Source organism: Mesoplodon mirus, assembly GCF_964341445.2.
Source record: "Mesoplodon mirus genome assembly, chromosome: 5".
Taxonomy (NCBI): domain Eukaryota; kingdom Metazoa; phylum Chordata; class Mammalia; order Artiodactyla; family Ziphiidae; genus Mesoplodon; species Mesoplodon mirus.
Genome location: NC_138980.1, coordinates 30,582,098 through 30,599,051, shown reverse-complemented (window position 1 = coordinate 30,599,051; position 16,954 = coordinate 30,582,098). Strand labels below are relative to the sequence as shown.

At 51.7% G+C, this 16,954-nt stretch overlaps 1 protein-coding gene across 1 annotated transcript in view; it reads right to left on the bottom strand.

The window, feature by feature from the left end:
* Positions 1–16,954, bottom strand: part of COL23A1 (collagen type XXIII alpha 1 chain) — a 358,005-nt gene that overhangs the window by 34,976 nt on the left and 306,075 nt on the right. Inside the window, exons 4-5 of the mRNA XM_082622686.1 lie at positions 11,640–11,647; positions 10,035–10,061 (exon numbers count right to left, since the gene is read on the bottom strand). Of these exons, the coding sequence (XP_082478812.1) occupies positions 10,035–10,061; positions 11,640–11,647 (35 nt within the window). The remainder of the gene's footprint in view (positions 1–10,034; positions 10,062–11,639; positions 11,648–16,954) is intronic.

Here is a 16,954-nt window from a genome sequence, read left to right as displayed (position 1 = left end):
ATCCTTCCTACTCAGAGAAGGAGCGGGGGTCATACTGATTGTTTTGTTTTTACCCAGAAGACCTTGGAGTGAACTGCTTAACTTCCCTGGAGCCTGTTTCCTCCTGGGGAAAGTGGGTGTGGTGTGGCTGGAATGGTTTCCTATAGATGACAGTGCCCAGCCTGGAGCTTGGCACCCAAAAGGGTTGAATGAGTGTGACTGTAATGTGCTGGGCCAGTTTTGGGGTAAGAATCCAGGAAAAGGGGTGGAACTAAAAGACATACACATTTGCCTTCTCATCTGGATGTCACTGACCCTGAGCACAGCCCTGTTAAGCAGGTGCCATTATTACCTCCACTCCACAGATGAAGAAACTGAAGCTTGGGGAGGCCAGGCATGGCCATCTTGGCCTGGGACATAAGCCTAAATCTTCTGCCTAAACCCTGCATGCTTCCCACCTCACCATCCCTCTCTGGCTTCGTCAGCACCTAATTCAGCCTCACCCCCGCCCTCAGGGCAGAGCCGCAGTGCCCCTTGGCCTGACATTCAAGGACCCCTCTTCTGCCTCCATGGTCCTCCTTCCAGACTCACGTGTCACCTCTGAGAAGTCTACCTCAACACCCCCTCATCCCATATAGTTCCTCAGTTACTGACCCTCTGCTCTGTCTTCCTAATGCCTCCCCTCCCCACTGTGACTGTCCCGGAGGCTCCAGTGCCCACTAGAGGCCTGGCTCTGAGGGATGTCTGTGAATCTTTGAAGTGCCCCCTTCCCCGGCTGGGCTTGTGTCATCCTGTCCCACTGAGTTTGGGTCTGAGTAGCCCAAAAGGGAGGACCCATTAGTGGAAGGACCCTCCCTTGTATAGAAGATGACCCACTGGGGCCAACGTCTCCCTAGATGTCCCTCCTGAAAGGTGGGTATGCAGCCCTGGCTTGTATACCTCCAGTGACGGGGAACTCACTGCTTCCTGGGCAGCCTGATGGTTTTGCAAAGTTTTTGTTTAAGCCTGGACCTTCCCAGGTTGGATGCTACTGCAACTTCCCTCCACCTTGTGGTCCCTTAGGGAGGCAACCACTTGCTCAATGAAGCTGGGTACTCCATGGCTGCTGGCCCCTGACCCCCCTCTCCTGTTCCCTCCCAGCCTGGCCTGTCTTGGGTGTACCCCCTCTCTGGACATTCCCCCAAAGCTCCCATTTGTCAGCCCCGACTTGGCCTTCCGACCTCGGCTCACACCTCCCTTCCTGGGAGTTGGTGCCCCGACTCCCACCAGGCCAGGCCCAGGTCAAAGACAGTCGCAGCAACCTGTTGTTCCTTCCCGGCCCTGAATTTTGATTCTCTCTCCCACTCAATCACAGCCTCCATGGGGGGAGGGACTCCGGATGTATTTCTCACTAATTGTATCCCAAATACCAAACAAAGTGCCTCTTACATAGTGAGAACACAGTAAATATTTGTTGAGTGAACCAGCTGTCAAGGGAACTCTTCTATGAATGAATGTCCAGTTTCCTACTGATGCCAGTGCCTGGCCTGGGAGCACCAGAGGGCACTCTTGACCTGTTGAAGGCTGTCATGGGCACCCGCTGACTCCTGCCCCCTGGGCCACATCCTGGGATCTGGGCACTGGGGACACTATCCTCGGAGGGGCACCTTCAGCCTCAGGGGCTTCCCCTGCTGGGGTCAGTGATCATCACGGCGGCAAGAACTGTCACTGAACCCAGCCTGTATGTCCAGTGTTAGGGCTCTCATGGAGTCAATTACCTGGCTCCCCCAATGGCTGAAGAGGGGTTAGGGACATGCCTGAGATCACATGGTCTGCGGAGCCCCAAAGCCCACTCTCTCTCCACTGCATGGGCAGGACAGGGGGCCAATCCCTGATTTCAGGAGGAGCTGGGTGGACTAGCTTCATACCCCAAAAAACTGCTTTCTCTCAAATCTATTTACTTGGAAGAACTGAGTTTGTCCCAGTGGCCTAGTGCAGGTCTGTGAACATGTTCTTCCTTGGGGGGTGAGGGTGCTTTGCTGCCTGGGGGAAGTGGGAAGAGGGACCAGCAAAGATGTTGTCACAGTCACACCTGCAAAGGGCAGGACCAACTTCTGCTGGCCCTCCATGGCCTGTTCCTGCTGATAGCAATCCCAGAGCTGGATGTGGGAAGATGGCACCTCCTTTGGAGGTTTGTATCTGGGGCTGGGGGCTCCCGGGCCACTGCCAGGACGATGCAAAAGGCTGCCGAGGGTAAGCAGGGCATCTGGGAACCAGGGGCAAGAGCAGCAGCTCAGCCCTCTGGTCCTTTGGTTGCCCCACATGTGACACTTGAGGGACATGGGATAAAGCATGGGCCCAAGGCAAGGAGCCTGGGTGAAGGAGCACCTGTCCTGGGCTTTCGAGGGACCCTGGGGAGGACGGAGGAAAGGCCGGCACGGTGGCCCTTTCCCTGGGGCCCAGCTGTGGCTCCCCAAGGTTCCAAGCTGGGGGCCATTAGTGGGGCTCGGAAAATCTGCTTTCATCCCCTCCCTGCTCCACCCAGAATCTGGGGAGCTGGGGAGCAGCACTGCAAGGCTCAGATGCAAATGAGATGTACGATGCTGAAATCTAAAAACAGATGAATTGGGGATATTACAGATGAATCATTTAACTAATTATATTATTACAATCAAAGCTGTTTTTGAACTCTGAGAGTGCAAAAAAGCATATGAATGTGTGGTGCCCTGTGGTCCTTTTTTGTTCACTTGATTAATTCCAAACAGTCTGAGTTATTCATTTCAAAATTGGTCCCAGGCAGAGGCCCTGTCTCATATCCCACATTTCTGCTCAGAGCTTATGCTGTCCCCCGGGGCCTAGGCTGTCGATGTCCCCATGACTGATTCTGGAGACGACGTGCAGCGCTGCCTGCCCCCCCGTCCCCGTCCCAGATAGGTGGTGCTTGGGGAACTGGGTGCTGCCAAGCATGAGGAGTTCTGGCTCTGGTCCCTCACCTGTCAGAGCCAGCCTGCAACTCCCGCCAGCCCTCATTTCTCCAGTCTGCCCCTTTTACTCCATCCTTACTGGGACATTCTTATTTCAGTGCCTGATATTATTGTAGCTGCCTTCTACCTGGACCCCCTTCCTCCAGTCTGCCCTGTAGCCCGGGAGGCCTTTCCAATATACATTTCTGCCCACACCACTCTGGGTGGGTGGGGGCCCCTCACTCAGCATCATCTTCCCGCCTTTCCCTGCCCTCCCTCAGAGTCCCTGTCCACCGGCACATGGGACCACATCTCGCCCCCTGCCGTTTACATTGTGCCTGTGCTGGAGCTGCATGGAATGCCTCCTACCTTGTCTTCGTGCCAAACTCCTACTCATCCCTCAAGACATGCCCCAACTGTCCCTCTTCTATGAAGCCTCCCCTTGTCCCAGGCAGAGTTAGCTCCTCCTTCCTCTGTGGGGTCCAAGGCCCTGTCTGGATGCATTACAGCTTTACCCACTGTGCCATAAAGGTCTCTGTGTGGAAAGGTCTAGGGAGTCTTCAGGGGGAAGCCAGGCCCCATGTGCTTGCCACTGTGAGATCTGGAAAAGTGGCATGGCCACTCTAAGCTTCAGTTTTTCAGTCCACAAAACGGGCACAAATCATCACGTCCAGGGATATGATGTACTTTGAAACTGTGAAGAGCTGCACAGATCCAATCCCTAATGTTTTCATCCAGGCCAAGCCTCACACTGCAAATGTGGACAGAAAGGCTAAGTGACTGCCTACCGGCAGGGGTGCAAAGGGACTTGATCATGGCTGTGGTCTCTTTGCTTCACTCAGCTGCTCCTGGCCAGGGAAACGGAACTGGACATTTCACCACGAGGGGGACCCTAATTTCTAATAATCGCTATGATACAGACACATGGATGAGGAATAGGAAAGAAGGTGGAATGAAGCAATTTTCTTCTTCATTTAAGTTAGAACTGGTTTTCCGTTTTCGTTTGTTTGTTTGTTTTTTTAATGGAAAGCAGGAAAGGGTCTTAACAATTTGATAATGGGGGTGGAATGCGGAGAGAGCTCCAGGGCCAGATAAAAACAGGGATGAGGAAGAGAAGCAGAAAATGCACCCCAAATATTCTGTTTCTCTGGGTGGTGAGAGGAGAAAGACTCTTCTGCCAATGCACAGTCTGAGCCCTGGTCTGCTGCAACAACCTGCTTACTGATAGGGTGGCTGGTGTGATGGAGAGTCTTCAGGCTGCGTGCTCATCGGGGCTTTGCCATGTGGGTGGGCCTTGTCTCTTGGCCAAGTCCTATCGGTGTCTGAGCCTAGCTTCCTCCTCTGTCCAGCAAGGCCGAGACCATCAATCTCCCAGGGTGGGAATGCGGGCAATCATGCCCCCAGCAAGCACTTGGTCTGTGCACTTGTTCGCAGGCCTGTTGGAAAGGCTTCTGGGGGATGAGAGTGGACAGTCCTTTCTTCTAGCTCCCTTGGGAGGAGAGAGAGACTCCCCGCCCTTGTCAAGGCAGCTGTCTCTGTGGACAGGTAGTTTCTGTAAACACAGAGCCAAGTTTCCTTGGCCTCCTGTCTGGGTCAGCCTCTCACCATGGCCTATAAGATTCTATCCCACACAGCCTTGGAGACCTCTCTGATTTCCCCTTCTACCATTTCCTCGCACTTGCTCGCTCACTCCAGCCACGTTGGCCTCGCATGTACCCTGGACACACGACGCTTGTTCCTACCTCATGACCTGTGCACTTGTTTCTTCCTCTGCCAGGAGCATTTCTCACCATCCCCCCCAAAGATTGGTACATCTTTTCATCATTTAAGTCTCACCTCAAATGTCATCTTCCCCAAGAGACTTCTGATTATTTAATCCAAATTATACCCACCCATCCACTCAGTCAGCCCTCTCATCATGCCCCCTGCTTTATTCTCTAGCACATTTTACTGTTTGAAGCTATCTTGTTGGTTTATTACTTGTTTGTTTCTCTCTTCCTCACTTGTCACTCCTATTTGGTGCTAGTCCAAAGACCCAGAAAAGCACCTGGCACAAAGACAATGACCGATGGTGTTTCTGAAGTGGGCATGCTCCCCCATTCCAGGGCCTCTGTACCACTGGCCCTCACTGGGTTTCATCATTTCTATGTACCTCACAACCTAACAATCTCCTCATACATTCAAATATACAAATCTTAAGCCCTGGAAGATTTACCAAATACACATTTTTCAAAAATGTTTGAATTGTATTCTGAAGGTGTAAAACAAATGCAAAAGTCACTAAAGCTCAATGCTGAGTCAAAAAAGTCCAAATACCAAAAAAGAGGAAATGTGAGGATTTTGATGTTGTAAATAGGAGATGATGAGACTTTGTCTGTGCCAAAGTCAAGATGTAGGCAATACTGAGCCTTGCACGAGAGACAGGTCTTTTCATCCTAGACAGAAGCCACAGTTTGGAGTGGAAAAAAAGAGTTTGTGAGAAGAAACCTCTAGGAAGGTCACAGTGACCCCTAGCTGTCCCTCCCTCTCTATCCCGTGGCAAATTGGCTGTTGGTCCCCCTCCCCCATAGCTCCCCAAAGGCTGCAACTGGGTCTGATTCTTTCTGTGCTACCTTAGTACACAACACACCTTCTGGATTTGTTGAACAGAGCCAAGCCTGCTGTTTATGAGATGGCAAAATCACTTTATCAACATAAATGCTGATTATTACCCCCTAATGTAAGAATGCTGGGCCCAGGGCTCCTCTGCAGGTCCCACCTTGGACTGACAATGTTCTGAGTTCAAAATTCTCCCGTGTGTGGCTGATTCCATGATATGTGCTGTCCCTGGATCAATTGGAATCTGAAAGCTCTCAAATGCTGGTGATCTCTTTAAATTCTATACCTGCAATTCCAAGTTCTATCACCAGATAGCAGTTAGAATTACACAATATTTATCAACACTAGTTTAATCTCTGAGACCGTGCTTCTAATGAAAATACACCCTAAATTAAAACAAGATACATATGTACATCCATAAATTTTTAACTTATATCAGCATAGATTTAAAAGTATAATACCCATGATTGGCCAGGGCTTGGGGCAACATGTAGCATTCATGTGCTGTTGGTGAATGTAAATTAGCACAGCCTCTGGGAGGGCAATTTGGCAGTACACATCAAAAACCTTAAGCATGTGCAAACCCTTTGGGCCAGCAATTCAACTTCTAGACATTTATTCAAAGGAGATAATCATGGAAATAAGCCTAGATTAATTCCCACGACGTTGACTACAAAGGTGAAAGATGGTCAATATAAATAATATAACTTGGAGACTGGTTAAATCAATTACATATGTGATAAAATGCTATGCAGCTATTACTTTCTATAAGAATTCTTAATGATGTGGAAAAATCTCATGCCATATTAAGTGAAAAAAACAGGCCACAAAAACGTATGTCCACTGTAATCCCATTTTTAGAATAATAACTATAAAAACAAATTTGTACACAAAAATTATGGGAAGAACAAATGCCCAAATATTGAGAGGACTTATCTGTGGGTGGTAGGATTATGGACGATTGCTTCTTTTTCCTTTTTTGTGCTTTTCTCTATTTTGGGAAGGTTTTATAAAAAACATGCTTCTTTTGTCATCAGCAGAGAGCTATTCATGAACCCTTGGCAGCAGAAAAGGACAGGCTGGCCTCTGTACAGGGAGGCTGTGGACAAGGTGACCGAGGCCCTTTTCAGTCCACAGCCTGCCCCACAGACATGCTTAGCTCCTATGGCCCTGTCCCCCTACAGCCCCTATCGGGTCCATATATGGACCTGGTTTCAGCTGGTCTCCTTACGGGGTGGGCAGCCACACTGGATTAATCCAGAACATGCAGCCGGCACAGTCTCTACCACAAGCATCCTGCTTGACTCTTTTCTTGCTCTTACTTCCCTTTAGGAAGTGACATGTTTTTAGCATAAAGGAAAAACAAAACAAAATAAAACAAAACACTCCCTGAAGCTGGTCTTGAAGTTTAGTTCAAGAAAAAGAAAGGAGCCCCCAAAACTTTTTCTAAAACTGACTCTTCAAAGCCAGTTTCCTTTCCAAATGCTGCCAATGTGTGTTGGTGGAGCAGAATGATTTCCTAAGCCTGTCTTTCCTTTCCTTGAGGTTTTGTGGGGTGAGGAAAGATAGAGGTATTATCAAGGGGCTGCCACCTGCCGTGCTGCACTTGGGCTCTGCGTGTGTTCCCCCCTTTAAGTCTCCAACTCTCTAGGTGTGATCTCCCCACGTTCTAAGAGACCAAGTACCCAAGACCGCACAGCTGAGCCAGGACGGGACTGGGGTCAGACAGACGCAAAGTCTGTGAATACTCAGTACACGAGGTGCCTCTCAGGTGGCCAGGCCCCTCGTGCTGCAGGGGTTGCCCTAACCCTGGGATGACCACATGGAGCCGTCTGTCAGCAGAGCTCGGGCTGGGAGCCAGGCCCTCCACAGGCTGAGAGATCTGAATTTCAGCTTAAAACACATGGGTCCCCCGAGCCTACATAATTCCCTCCCAACCTCCGCCTGCCCACATGGGCCTGCTTCCCTCCTTTGGGGAAAGCCAGGCGGAGTGTCACCTCCACCCTGTATCCCTCCACCGAAGGGACAGCCTGTGCGGCCTGATGGAACAAGGGTGCTTGGAGGCACACAGCTGGGTGAGTCGGCTGGCTCCTGGCACTGGAGGCACAAACACCTTGAACTCAGTAGCAGGCAAGGCCAGCCCAGTCAGGGAAGATGCCCAGATCTGTGTGGAAGTGGAGTTGCATGCAAACTGGGGTGGGCGACCTCAGGAAAAGGGGCAACCCAGCCCTGGGGTAATTGTGGGTATGATACCAGCTTCTCCTCACCCCTCACCGGGCCCAGCCTTCTCAGGGCTGCCCAGTGATGAGAAGCTTAAGGGGCCAAGGGCGTGGGCTGCCAGTGCTGTCTGCAAACGGGCAGTGGGGAAGGCTTGCTGAGCCCTAACCTGCTCCCTTCCCAGAAAGCTCCCAACTTCATACCAGGTGGACACACTGCATGCACATCCCTCCCTTGGCCTCCCCACCCCAAATTCACAGAGTCCTGTCTCTGACCCAGGCTCAGTGCCAAAAACCTCACACACTAAACACCAGCCTTAATTCCCTGACAGCCCTGTAATGGCCCTAGTCACCTGACCACCGTTTGCTGTGACCTCACTTTACCTAAATCCCAGCTCTCTTCTTCACATGGAAGGAAACAGATTCTTAGGGCTGCTGAGGGGCTTGGCCCCAGCTTCACAGCTTGTGAGGGGATTCAATTCCCAGCTGCCTAACTCTGAAGGAGGACTCCTACTTGTCACCCACAGAGCTTGCTGGCCACCCCCCAGCCTGCTCCGTCCTGGGAGGGAGGGCAGGGATGGTGGCAGAGGCTCTGTGGGAGGTAGACTGGACCCCTGGCAGCTGGTCTGGAGTCCCCTGACACTTGCCCGAGGAAAATGATTCCCACAGTCAGCCAGCAGCCTCTCTGATGCTCACAGCCTGGGTCATGTGTGCTCAGAGGAGACAACAATGGGCAAGAGGGAAGAAATCCACTCACCCAGACACCACCCACCCCGCTTTTGACATGGGCACCTACAACCAAGAGTAACCCTGGAGTATAAAAGGTAACTAGGTAATCCCAGGAGTGGTTCTGTCGGGAGGTTTCCAGTGCTCCCGAGCTAGTGAAGTGAGCAGGCCCAGGACACGAGGCTGAAATGTTCCAGCAAAAGCCTGTAGTTCCCCAAGACTCTAGTTGCCATGTCTAGGAATGTGGGCCAATGTGGGAGATGGCGGTGCCCTGATCCCCTGTGTGCTCCTGTGGGGTGAAGGTGGATCAGGGCTGGCTTCGCATTTCGTTCTCACTCCACACAGAGCAGGATGTTTCTGGTCTGAGGGGCCGGGCTGCTTGCTGCTGGGGGAGCTGCCCTGGCTGCCTGGGTGGGTGGAGCACGGACCACTCGAGACATGAGGTAAATGCCCCCCAAAGTTGCCACCAAGAATTGTAGGCTGGGTTTGTGACCCATTTTGTGTAGCCATCACCTCCTCAGTCTTAATTAATCCCAGCTCCAGTGCTGTTAGGGAAGCCTTGCATGACCCCATTTCACAGAACAGGAAACTGAAGCTCAGAGAACGCCAGAGCCTTCCCCAAGGTCACCCAGCTAGGAGGCACCAGGGTTGGAATCCATGCCCAGGTCTCCCTGATGCTCAGGGCTGGACGGCCCTCCACAGACTTCTGGGAAGGTGGCTCCTGCAAGGCTGGGGACACCCACCCCCTGACCCCGCCCTCCACTGCCAGCCAATCCTGACTCTGGACAGAGCTGGCCACTAGAGCGGCCTCTGAATCCATCAACATTTCCCTCCCTGAATCCTCCTGGCCAGCGGCACAGAACAAATCTCCCAACAGGATGGTCCTGCCATGCTCTCCTTCACCAGGCTTACCCTCTGCTCTTTCTTTATCAGGACTTCTGCATGCGGCTCTCACGGGCCTTAACCTCCGTGCAGGACTGGACAGTGGCACAGCCATATTTCACCTTGCTTCTGACGTGGTGCTCACTCAGCCCAGGCTGGGACATCCATTCCAAGTATAAGCTAACTTTTAGGTTTAATTGTAAAAGATCTGAGAAGTAACGACACCAAAAAGGAACTAACCAGTCTCTCGTTCTCGAGTGGTGACAGGACATGGTGGGCTGGGACAGGGAGTCTTCTGTCCACTGGAAAGAGTCTGGCAGCCAAGCCCACAGGAGGGCACTCACTCCACAGCCAAGGGCTGGACCCTGGGCTCAGGGCTGACACACTGGCCAGGAAGAGCAGTGTTGGGTGGACTCAGCACGCCAATGAGACTCTTTCCTGAAGGCTATTTGATTTGTCTGCAAGGCAGCTAGAGCTGCAGACAGTTCCCTCCAGGCCAGGGCCCTGCAGATCTGCACATCCTGCATCTTCACAGAGCTAATGCTACTCCCTCCACAGAGAGACCACGGCCACTGAGGAGCAGAGAAGGAGGAGGAGGAGAGGAGTGCAGACAGTTAAATAAAGGCACAGAGGAAGAACACTGGCTTGAGAGTAAAGGGCAAAGAGAGCAAAAAAATATATGGCAAATTACCGGGTAGCCATCTCGTCCTGATTGCCCCTGTGGTAATTAATACGTCATTAATAATTAGACTTTCGGCAGAAAACCATATGGCAACACTTAGAACTCAGTCAGGGCCCCAGATCCCCCCAACGTCTGCAGGGTTTGCAGCAGAGGCTGCTGGCTGGTAACTGACTCCTTCAAGGGGGAGGGGATGCAAGGCTCCAATGGGTCTGGGGGATGGAGCACCCATTCCCCACCTCATAGGGCCAGGTTGGAGGGGCTACCAGGGCACACACCACACGTGTCCTCCCCACGTCAGCCAAGGCACATGGCAAGGACCTCGTGGGATTGTGGGCTTCTGGAGGGTGGCATCACAGTTACCACGGAAAATACTCCTTAAATGGGGCCTGATCTGGGGCCTAGTGAGCAGGATATGGGTTTCCTGTCTGTTGCCACTGGGATGGGGTGACCTGAGGAAGACAGCCTTGGAAACCAGAGATATGGGGGCGCCTTTACTGCTACTGGATGCTTCTCTGACCCCATGTGCTCGGAGCATTGGCTGTCCCGCCAGTGTCCGATACATTGGCATCCATCTCAGGTTGCAGCTTGAGAATTCGGCATTTGTTTAATCCACTTAGTCGTTTAACAGCCAAGTTTAAAAAGAAAAAAACACAAAAAACCAAATTTTCTCCATAGCCCTCTGCATTATGCACTTTGGCAAGTTCATGCAGGCTAGCCTCCATGTGACAGTCAGGGATGACTCAATTGTGAAAAACTGCTCGTAGCCCATAAATCTAGACATTCTCACTTTCTGGCTCAATGTGGTGCTGCTACATGCATCAGTAGGTCCAGATTCTGAAAGGTGCTGATCGGGAAATGAATCATGGTAAGTGAAAGTAAAACGAAGCTGCTCATCTGAAAGGAATTCCTTTAGAAGGTTAATTTTGGCTCAAGAGAACTGTCAGTGTGCTTCTTGAATTCATTCATCAGGATTTATCAGGCTCTGAAAAACTGCCAAGATGAATCAAAGGCAGACTTGTCATGTGTCTTGGAGAAGGAACAGGATTTCCGGGGCTGCTGTGGATTGGGCACCAATCACACCCTTCTCAAACTCAGCACCCTCACTGGCCAGCTGTTCTCTCAAGGTCTCTGTTGCCCAACCCGGAAAGTCAAATATTTTGGCAAAGAAGGAAAACGGACCCCAGGATCTAGTGGTCAAGCGCAACATATACCTGGCATAGCTGCCTGACTCCAGAGCCCTTTCTGCCAAAGCATGTGAGATGAAAATGTTTACACAGATCAACTGCTGCTGAACATTTAGGAAATATGGGCAAGGTGCTTGCATTGCTGTGCATCAAGCTGAGCCAGAGATTTGGTGAGGAGCAGCCAGGCTCATGTCAGCTCTCTTGCAGGGAAAACAGTCACAGGATGCTTCACTGGGCACGTCAAGCCCATGGAATCCGGTGCTTGCGTTCAACTACAAATCACAAAAAAATATGGCCCCTGTCTGGGACTGAATTTAATTTTAAGGACACACCACTCTAATCAAATATTATTTTTCATGAAAGTGCTACACAAAGAGAAAACAAAATGTCTTATCTTTCAGGAGCAGAGAGCATAATCCAGGACACTTACGGGAGGACCTGCAAAACACAAGCAGAGAAGCCACAGTCAGCATCAAAGGGAGAGAGGGTCCCCTCGCCAAGGCCGGCCACTCTCTCACACAGCTCCTGACCACCCCTCCTCGCAAGGCTTTGATGATGTCATTGGCCCCAAAGCCAAGTGGCAGGGCAGAGGGAGTGCCTCTGTCCTTGGAGGGGCTGGGTAGGCATGTGCCTGGTAAAGACAATCCAGAAAGTTTTGGTTCCTGCATGCATTACATGAGGCTGCTGCTGCTTCTTGCTTGGGGCCCATCTGTGTGTAGGGTTTTGGCAGGCAGGGTAGGAATCAGACCTGTTCCTGCTTGAAGAACACATTTTGGAACTCACTAGGGGTTGGTTCATTTCTATGGAAAGGGAGAGACTTGAGAAAGAAAACATTCTGGGCGGAGGTGAGACTACTCCTAGGTGCACTGGATGTGTGAGTGTGCGGCTGAGCTGACACGTAGGGGGGTCGGGGGCCCATAGCCCAGCTCCGGGGTTAGCGGTGCCGAGCCTGGCTGCACATGGGGGATTTGAAGGGGCGAGTCTGGAAGCACAGGTGGCTGCTGCAGGGAAGGCTGGTGCAGCAAGCTGAGACTTGCCCCATGGAGAACACTCAGGTGTTCCTCACCTTACAGCGTGCAAACCATATTGTACATCTATGACAGCATTTGACCTTCTCAACAATCTTTGAGGTATGATGAACATACCCATGTGACAGATGACCACACAGAGGCTCAGAGAGAAAGAAATGACTTGTCTAAGGCCACATAGTTGGTTGGGGGTGGAATTTATCCCCGAAGGAAGTCTCCCGACTCTCAAATCCTACCCATTTTCCACTAAAGCCATGTTGCTGCCAAACAAGTGACCCCTCTGCCCTCTCCGGCCAGGCCCCAGACCTCAGTCTGGAGAGTGAGGCCAGCACAGGGAGGCGGCCCTCGGCAGTCAGCCAGCCCACACATATTTACGGATCGCCACTGGGTGCAGGTTAATGGGACCAGTGATGAAAGAGGCAAGATCTCTGACTCACAGAATTTTCCTTGGACGGATCAATACTTAAGAAAACAACGACACAAGGAGGAAGCACAGGAAGCTCCCAGCACGTAATGAGCGGACAGAGCCAGACTGGGCTGACTCGGATCGGGAGGCTAGGCTGAGTCCAGAGCGTGAGGAATAGTTATCGGGGAGAGGAACAGGGAGGGAAGAGCGTGGCTAGGAGGGAAAAGCTCCGAACACGCCAAGGTCACTGGGCATCTAGGGTCCAGGCGAAACGGAGCGGGCTGCAGCACAGGAGGGCCTGGGGAGAAGGCAAGCCAGCCAGACCACAGCATCTCGTTTCCACGTCATTGTCCAGCGGAGCGTGATTCGAAGGACAGTGGCGGCCACTGAAGAGTTCTGCACAGAGGAGTGATTTGAGGGGGTGTGAGTGGGCATGAGGATGGGTTGCAGTTGTCCCCCTGTAGGTGACAGTGGCCTGGACTTGGGGGCTGGCAGTGGAGATGAAGAGAAGTGAGTCAGATGGTACTTATCAGTGAGGACAGACAGGACTTGCTCATGGATTTAATGGTGGAGGATGAGTGGAGAGGTGCATCGGGCATAGAGGAAGGAGAGAGACGAGACAATGATTTTTCGCTTGAGACACTAATGCACGATGGTGCTAATGCCTGAGAACGTAATGTGGCGGGGGAGTGGGCTGTGTGTTCCCTAAGCCTAGACTAGGGGCTGGGCAGGTTGTTGGCCATGTGGACAACCGTACAGCTGGCATCTCTCTTTCAGCCTGCTCTCTGTTTTACAAAAAAGAGAAAAGCCACCAGGTGGACTTGTCATTGCCTTTCTGATGCCACACACCCACACCTGCCTGTACCTGCACCTGTGCCCGGCCTCTGCTCCGTGCCCCTCAGGTTAACTCTGATAGAAGAAATGTTCACATATTGAGGTATGGGGAAGTCATTCTGGCTTATACATGAGTTAACTTGGATTTTCTGCTAACTAAAACATCCTGTTTGTGGCCTATCAAACATACACTGTACACCTGCTTTAATTATTAAAGAAAAGGGCACATTGACCAGAAGTAAAGAATGTCCATGTTAAAAATAAAGATTAAATGCCTCCCTTCCTGGGACGCCAATGCTGGTCCTCTTTTGACGATAAGATTCCCTTCCCAGGTGCCAAAGCCACACTGACTCACTGTGTACCTGCTGATCTGTTTTTTTGAAACCTTGAAGGAATGTATTCCTGACTTGTTTGTGGTTCTTCGTTCTGACAAGACATAAAACTGTGCTGAAAACCATGCTTCTCTGAAGCAGTTTCTCAGAGATATCTGTGAGGCTTGCTTCTGGGCTATAGTCCTCAGTTTGGCTCAAGTAAAACTCTTTTTTATTCCTTTTATAGATTGTTTATTGATTATTTTCATTGACAACTCAGAGGAGCTGACCCGCCTCTTCCTTTTGGGACCCTGCCACCCCCAAGCTCCGCTGGCCAAGCCTGCCCTTCAAGCAGATCCTTCCCCACAGCTCTGAACATGAGAAACAATCCTTTGTTCCACGCCTTCCTCTGTTCCTGTAGCAGCTCCTCTCTCCCTCATAGCTGCACTGCTGGAAGGCGGGGGTCTCCTCTCACTCATCTTCCACTCACCTCATGACCCTATGGTTTGGATTCCATTCCTATCCCTCCACCAAAATGGCACTCACCATGTCTCCAACGACCTCCTCCAATCAATAAGCCCGACAGGATTTCTTCTCCTCCTTGGACTCATCTTCTACCTCCTTCTAGAAGTGCTGTCCCCCTTTGGCTTACAAGATGACAGCTCCTCCCACCTCCCTGGCTATTCAGCTGACTCAGTCTCCTCTCCCAGCCTCACATGCCAAGGCTCCTCAGGGATCAAGTCTAAGCTTTCTTCTTTTCAGTTCCCTGCTCACCAGTCTCCTCTCTCCATCTTCCCCAAGGAGCTCTTCCATGCTCATGGCTACAATAGGTGGAAGTGTCCCAAATGTACATCTCCAGTCCTGACCATGCCTTGAGGCCCAGGCTTTTTGAGCTGCCTGCTTGATTTCCCCTTGAATAATCCCATGATTCCTCAAACAAGGATGCACAGTCACACTCACAATCTTCTGCCCACAAATGTGCTCCTCTCCAGCTCCTGGTCTCTGTGGATGGCATCCCCTCCTGCCCAGCTGGTGAACGGGAAAATGAGGAGTCCCTCTCGACATGCTCTATTGGCACATCCACTGTTTGTTGCTCTGAAGCCCATCCCCTTTGGTCTCTCCCCAATACCACAACCTCATCCATGTTACCAGCATCTCCTGACTGTTGCGATAGCTTCTTCACTCATCACCCTCTTCACTCGTCCCACAGACATTCACTGAGCGCCTACTGTTCTAAATGCTGTTCTGGGAAAGTGGGATACAGCAGTGAAAGTGACAAGCATCCTTGTCCTAAGCATCCCTGTCCCCTTCTAGTGAGAGGACAGCTGAGATACAATAAGCATCATAAATAGTACATCACCTGGAAGGCGATCGTGTCACGGAAAGAGACAGGCGGCAGAGCAGGGTAAGGGGCGTTATTAGTGCTGGGAGGCAGATTGGGGGGGGCCTTGTAGGTGATTTGTAGGACTTTATCTTCTTTCTGAGATGGGAGCCCTTGCAGGGTTTTGAGCAGAGATAACATGACCTGGTTTATGTTTTAAAAGGGTCATACCGTGGGGCTTCCCTGGTGGCGCAGTGGTTGAGAGTCCGCCTGCCGATGCAGGGGACACGGGTTCGTGCCCTGGTCTGGGAAGATCCCACATGCCGCGGAGCGGCTGGGCCCGTGAGCCATGGCCGCTGAGCCTGCGCGTCCGGAGCCTGTGCTCCGCAACGGGAGAGGCCACAACAGTGAGAGGCCCGCGTACCGCAAAAAAAAAAAAAAAAAAAAAAGGGTCATACCATGTGGGGCAGCTATTGCAGTGATGTAGGGGAGAGGTGATGGTGGCTCGCAGCCAGTGGAAGCGGTGTAGGGGGTGGAAGTGGCTGAATTCTGGATTGATCCTGCAGGTAGAGCCGAGAGGATTTCTCTAGACTGTGGAGTCTAAGAGACACGAGTCAAGGAAGATTTTGGCTTGAGTGACTGAAAGGATGCTGTTGCCATCAACAGAGGTGGGGAGACTGTAGGTTGGCAGGTTTGGCTGGAAGTGTCAGGGGCTCAGCTGTGCAGCCCTGGCCCTCGGGGGCACTCCAATGGTTAGAAGGGGGTGCGAAAGAGAAGGAAGTCCTGGAAGCCGAGTGGAGGGAGTGCATCAAGGGGGATGGCATAATCCCCATGCTGATCGGCGCTGAGGGTCACGTGAGGTGAGGACTGAGACCCGATGGCTGGACCTAGCAATGCAGAGGCCACAGACAGGAAGGGTGATAGGAGTGGACATCTGATGGGACGGGGAGGGGAGGAAGGTGGACAGTGAGAGCTTTCTAGGAGTTCTGCTGCAAAGGGGAGCAAAGATGGAGTAGTTGCTTTGGTGGCGTGGAGTCCAGAGAAGGGATTTCTTCAGGATGAGAGGCACAGCAGCATGTTTGCACAACGGGAGTCATCAGCTGGAAGGGGAAGGCTCGATATGTTGGAGAAAGGGGGATTCCTGGAGTGATGTCCTTGAGGAGGCGAGAAGGACTGGCCCTGGCATAAGAGGTGGTACTGGCTGTGCTCAGGAGCCTGGATAGTCCGTCTGTGGCAATAAGCAGGGAGGCGGTGCATGCAGGTGTGTGGCCGTGCAGGTGGGGTTTGTGGAAGTTTTCTTCCAACTGCTCCAACTGTGTCAGTGAAGTAGGAACTGAGGCTGTCAGTCGCGAGTGAGGTGTGAGGGGCTTCTATGCGGATATCAAGATCCCTAGGAGTTGACCCAGAAGTGGGGTTGGAGAGAGGGCTGGAGACCCAGGAGCTGAAACCCACTAGCAGTGAAAGGGATGTGCCTGGGATCAGAGATGGCTTCCAATATGCTGACCCAATGCTCTCCAGTCTCCATTCGGAGGCTAGATGCAAATCTGATCATGGCACTCCCGTCCCGCCACTCCTCACTTTCCCATTGTTCTTAGGACAGAGGCTCAAATCCAAAGCCCCGTCTATGCTGTGATCTGCCCTTGCCCCTATGCCTGAGCCCCTCGAACTGCTGGGATGAGAGCTGTTATTAATAGAGGGTGGTGGGCAGGCCGGTGGTTATCAGGACAAAGTCAAGTTGGATTCATACCTCCTCATGAACCAGGATAAATTCCAAGAGGATCAAAGATTTACATGCTTCAAAAAAATCATAAAAATCCTAGAGGAAAATGTGGGAAAATTCCTTTC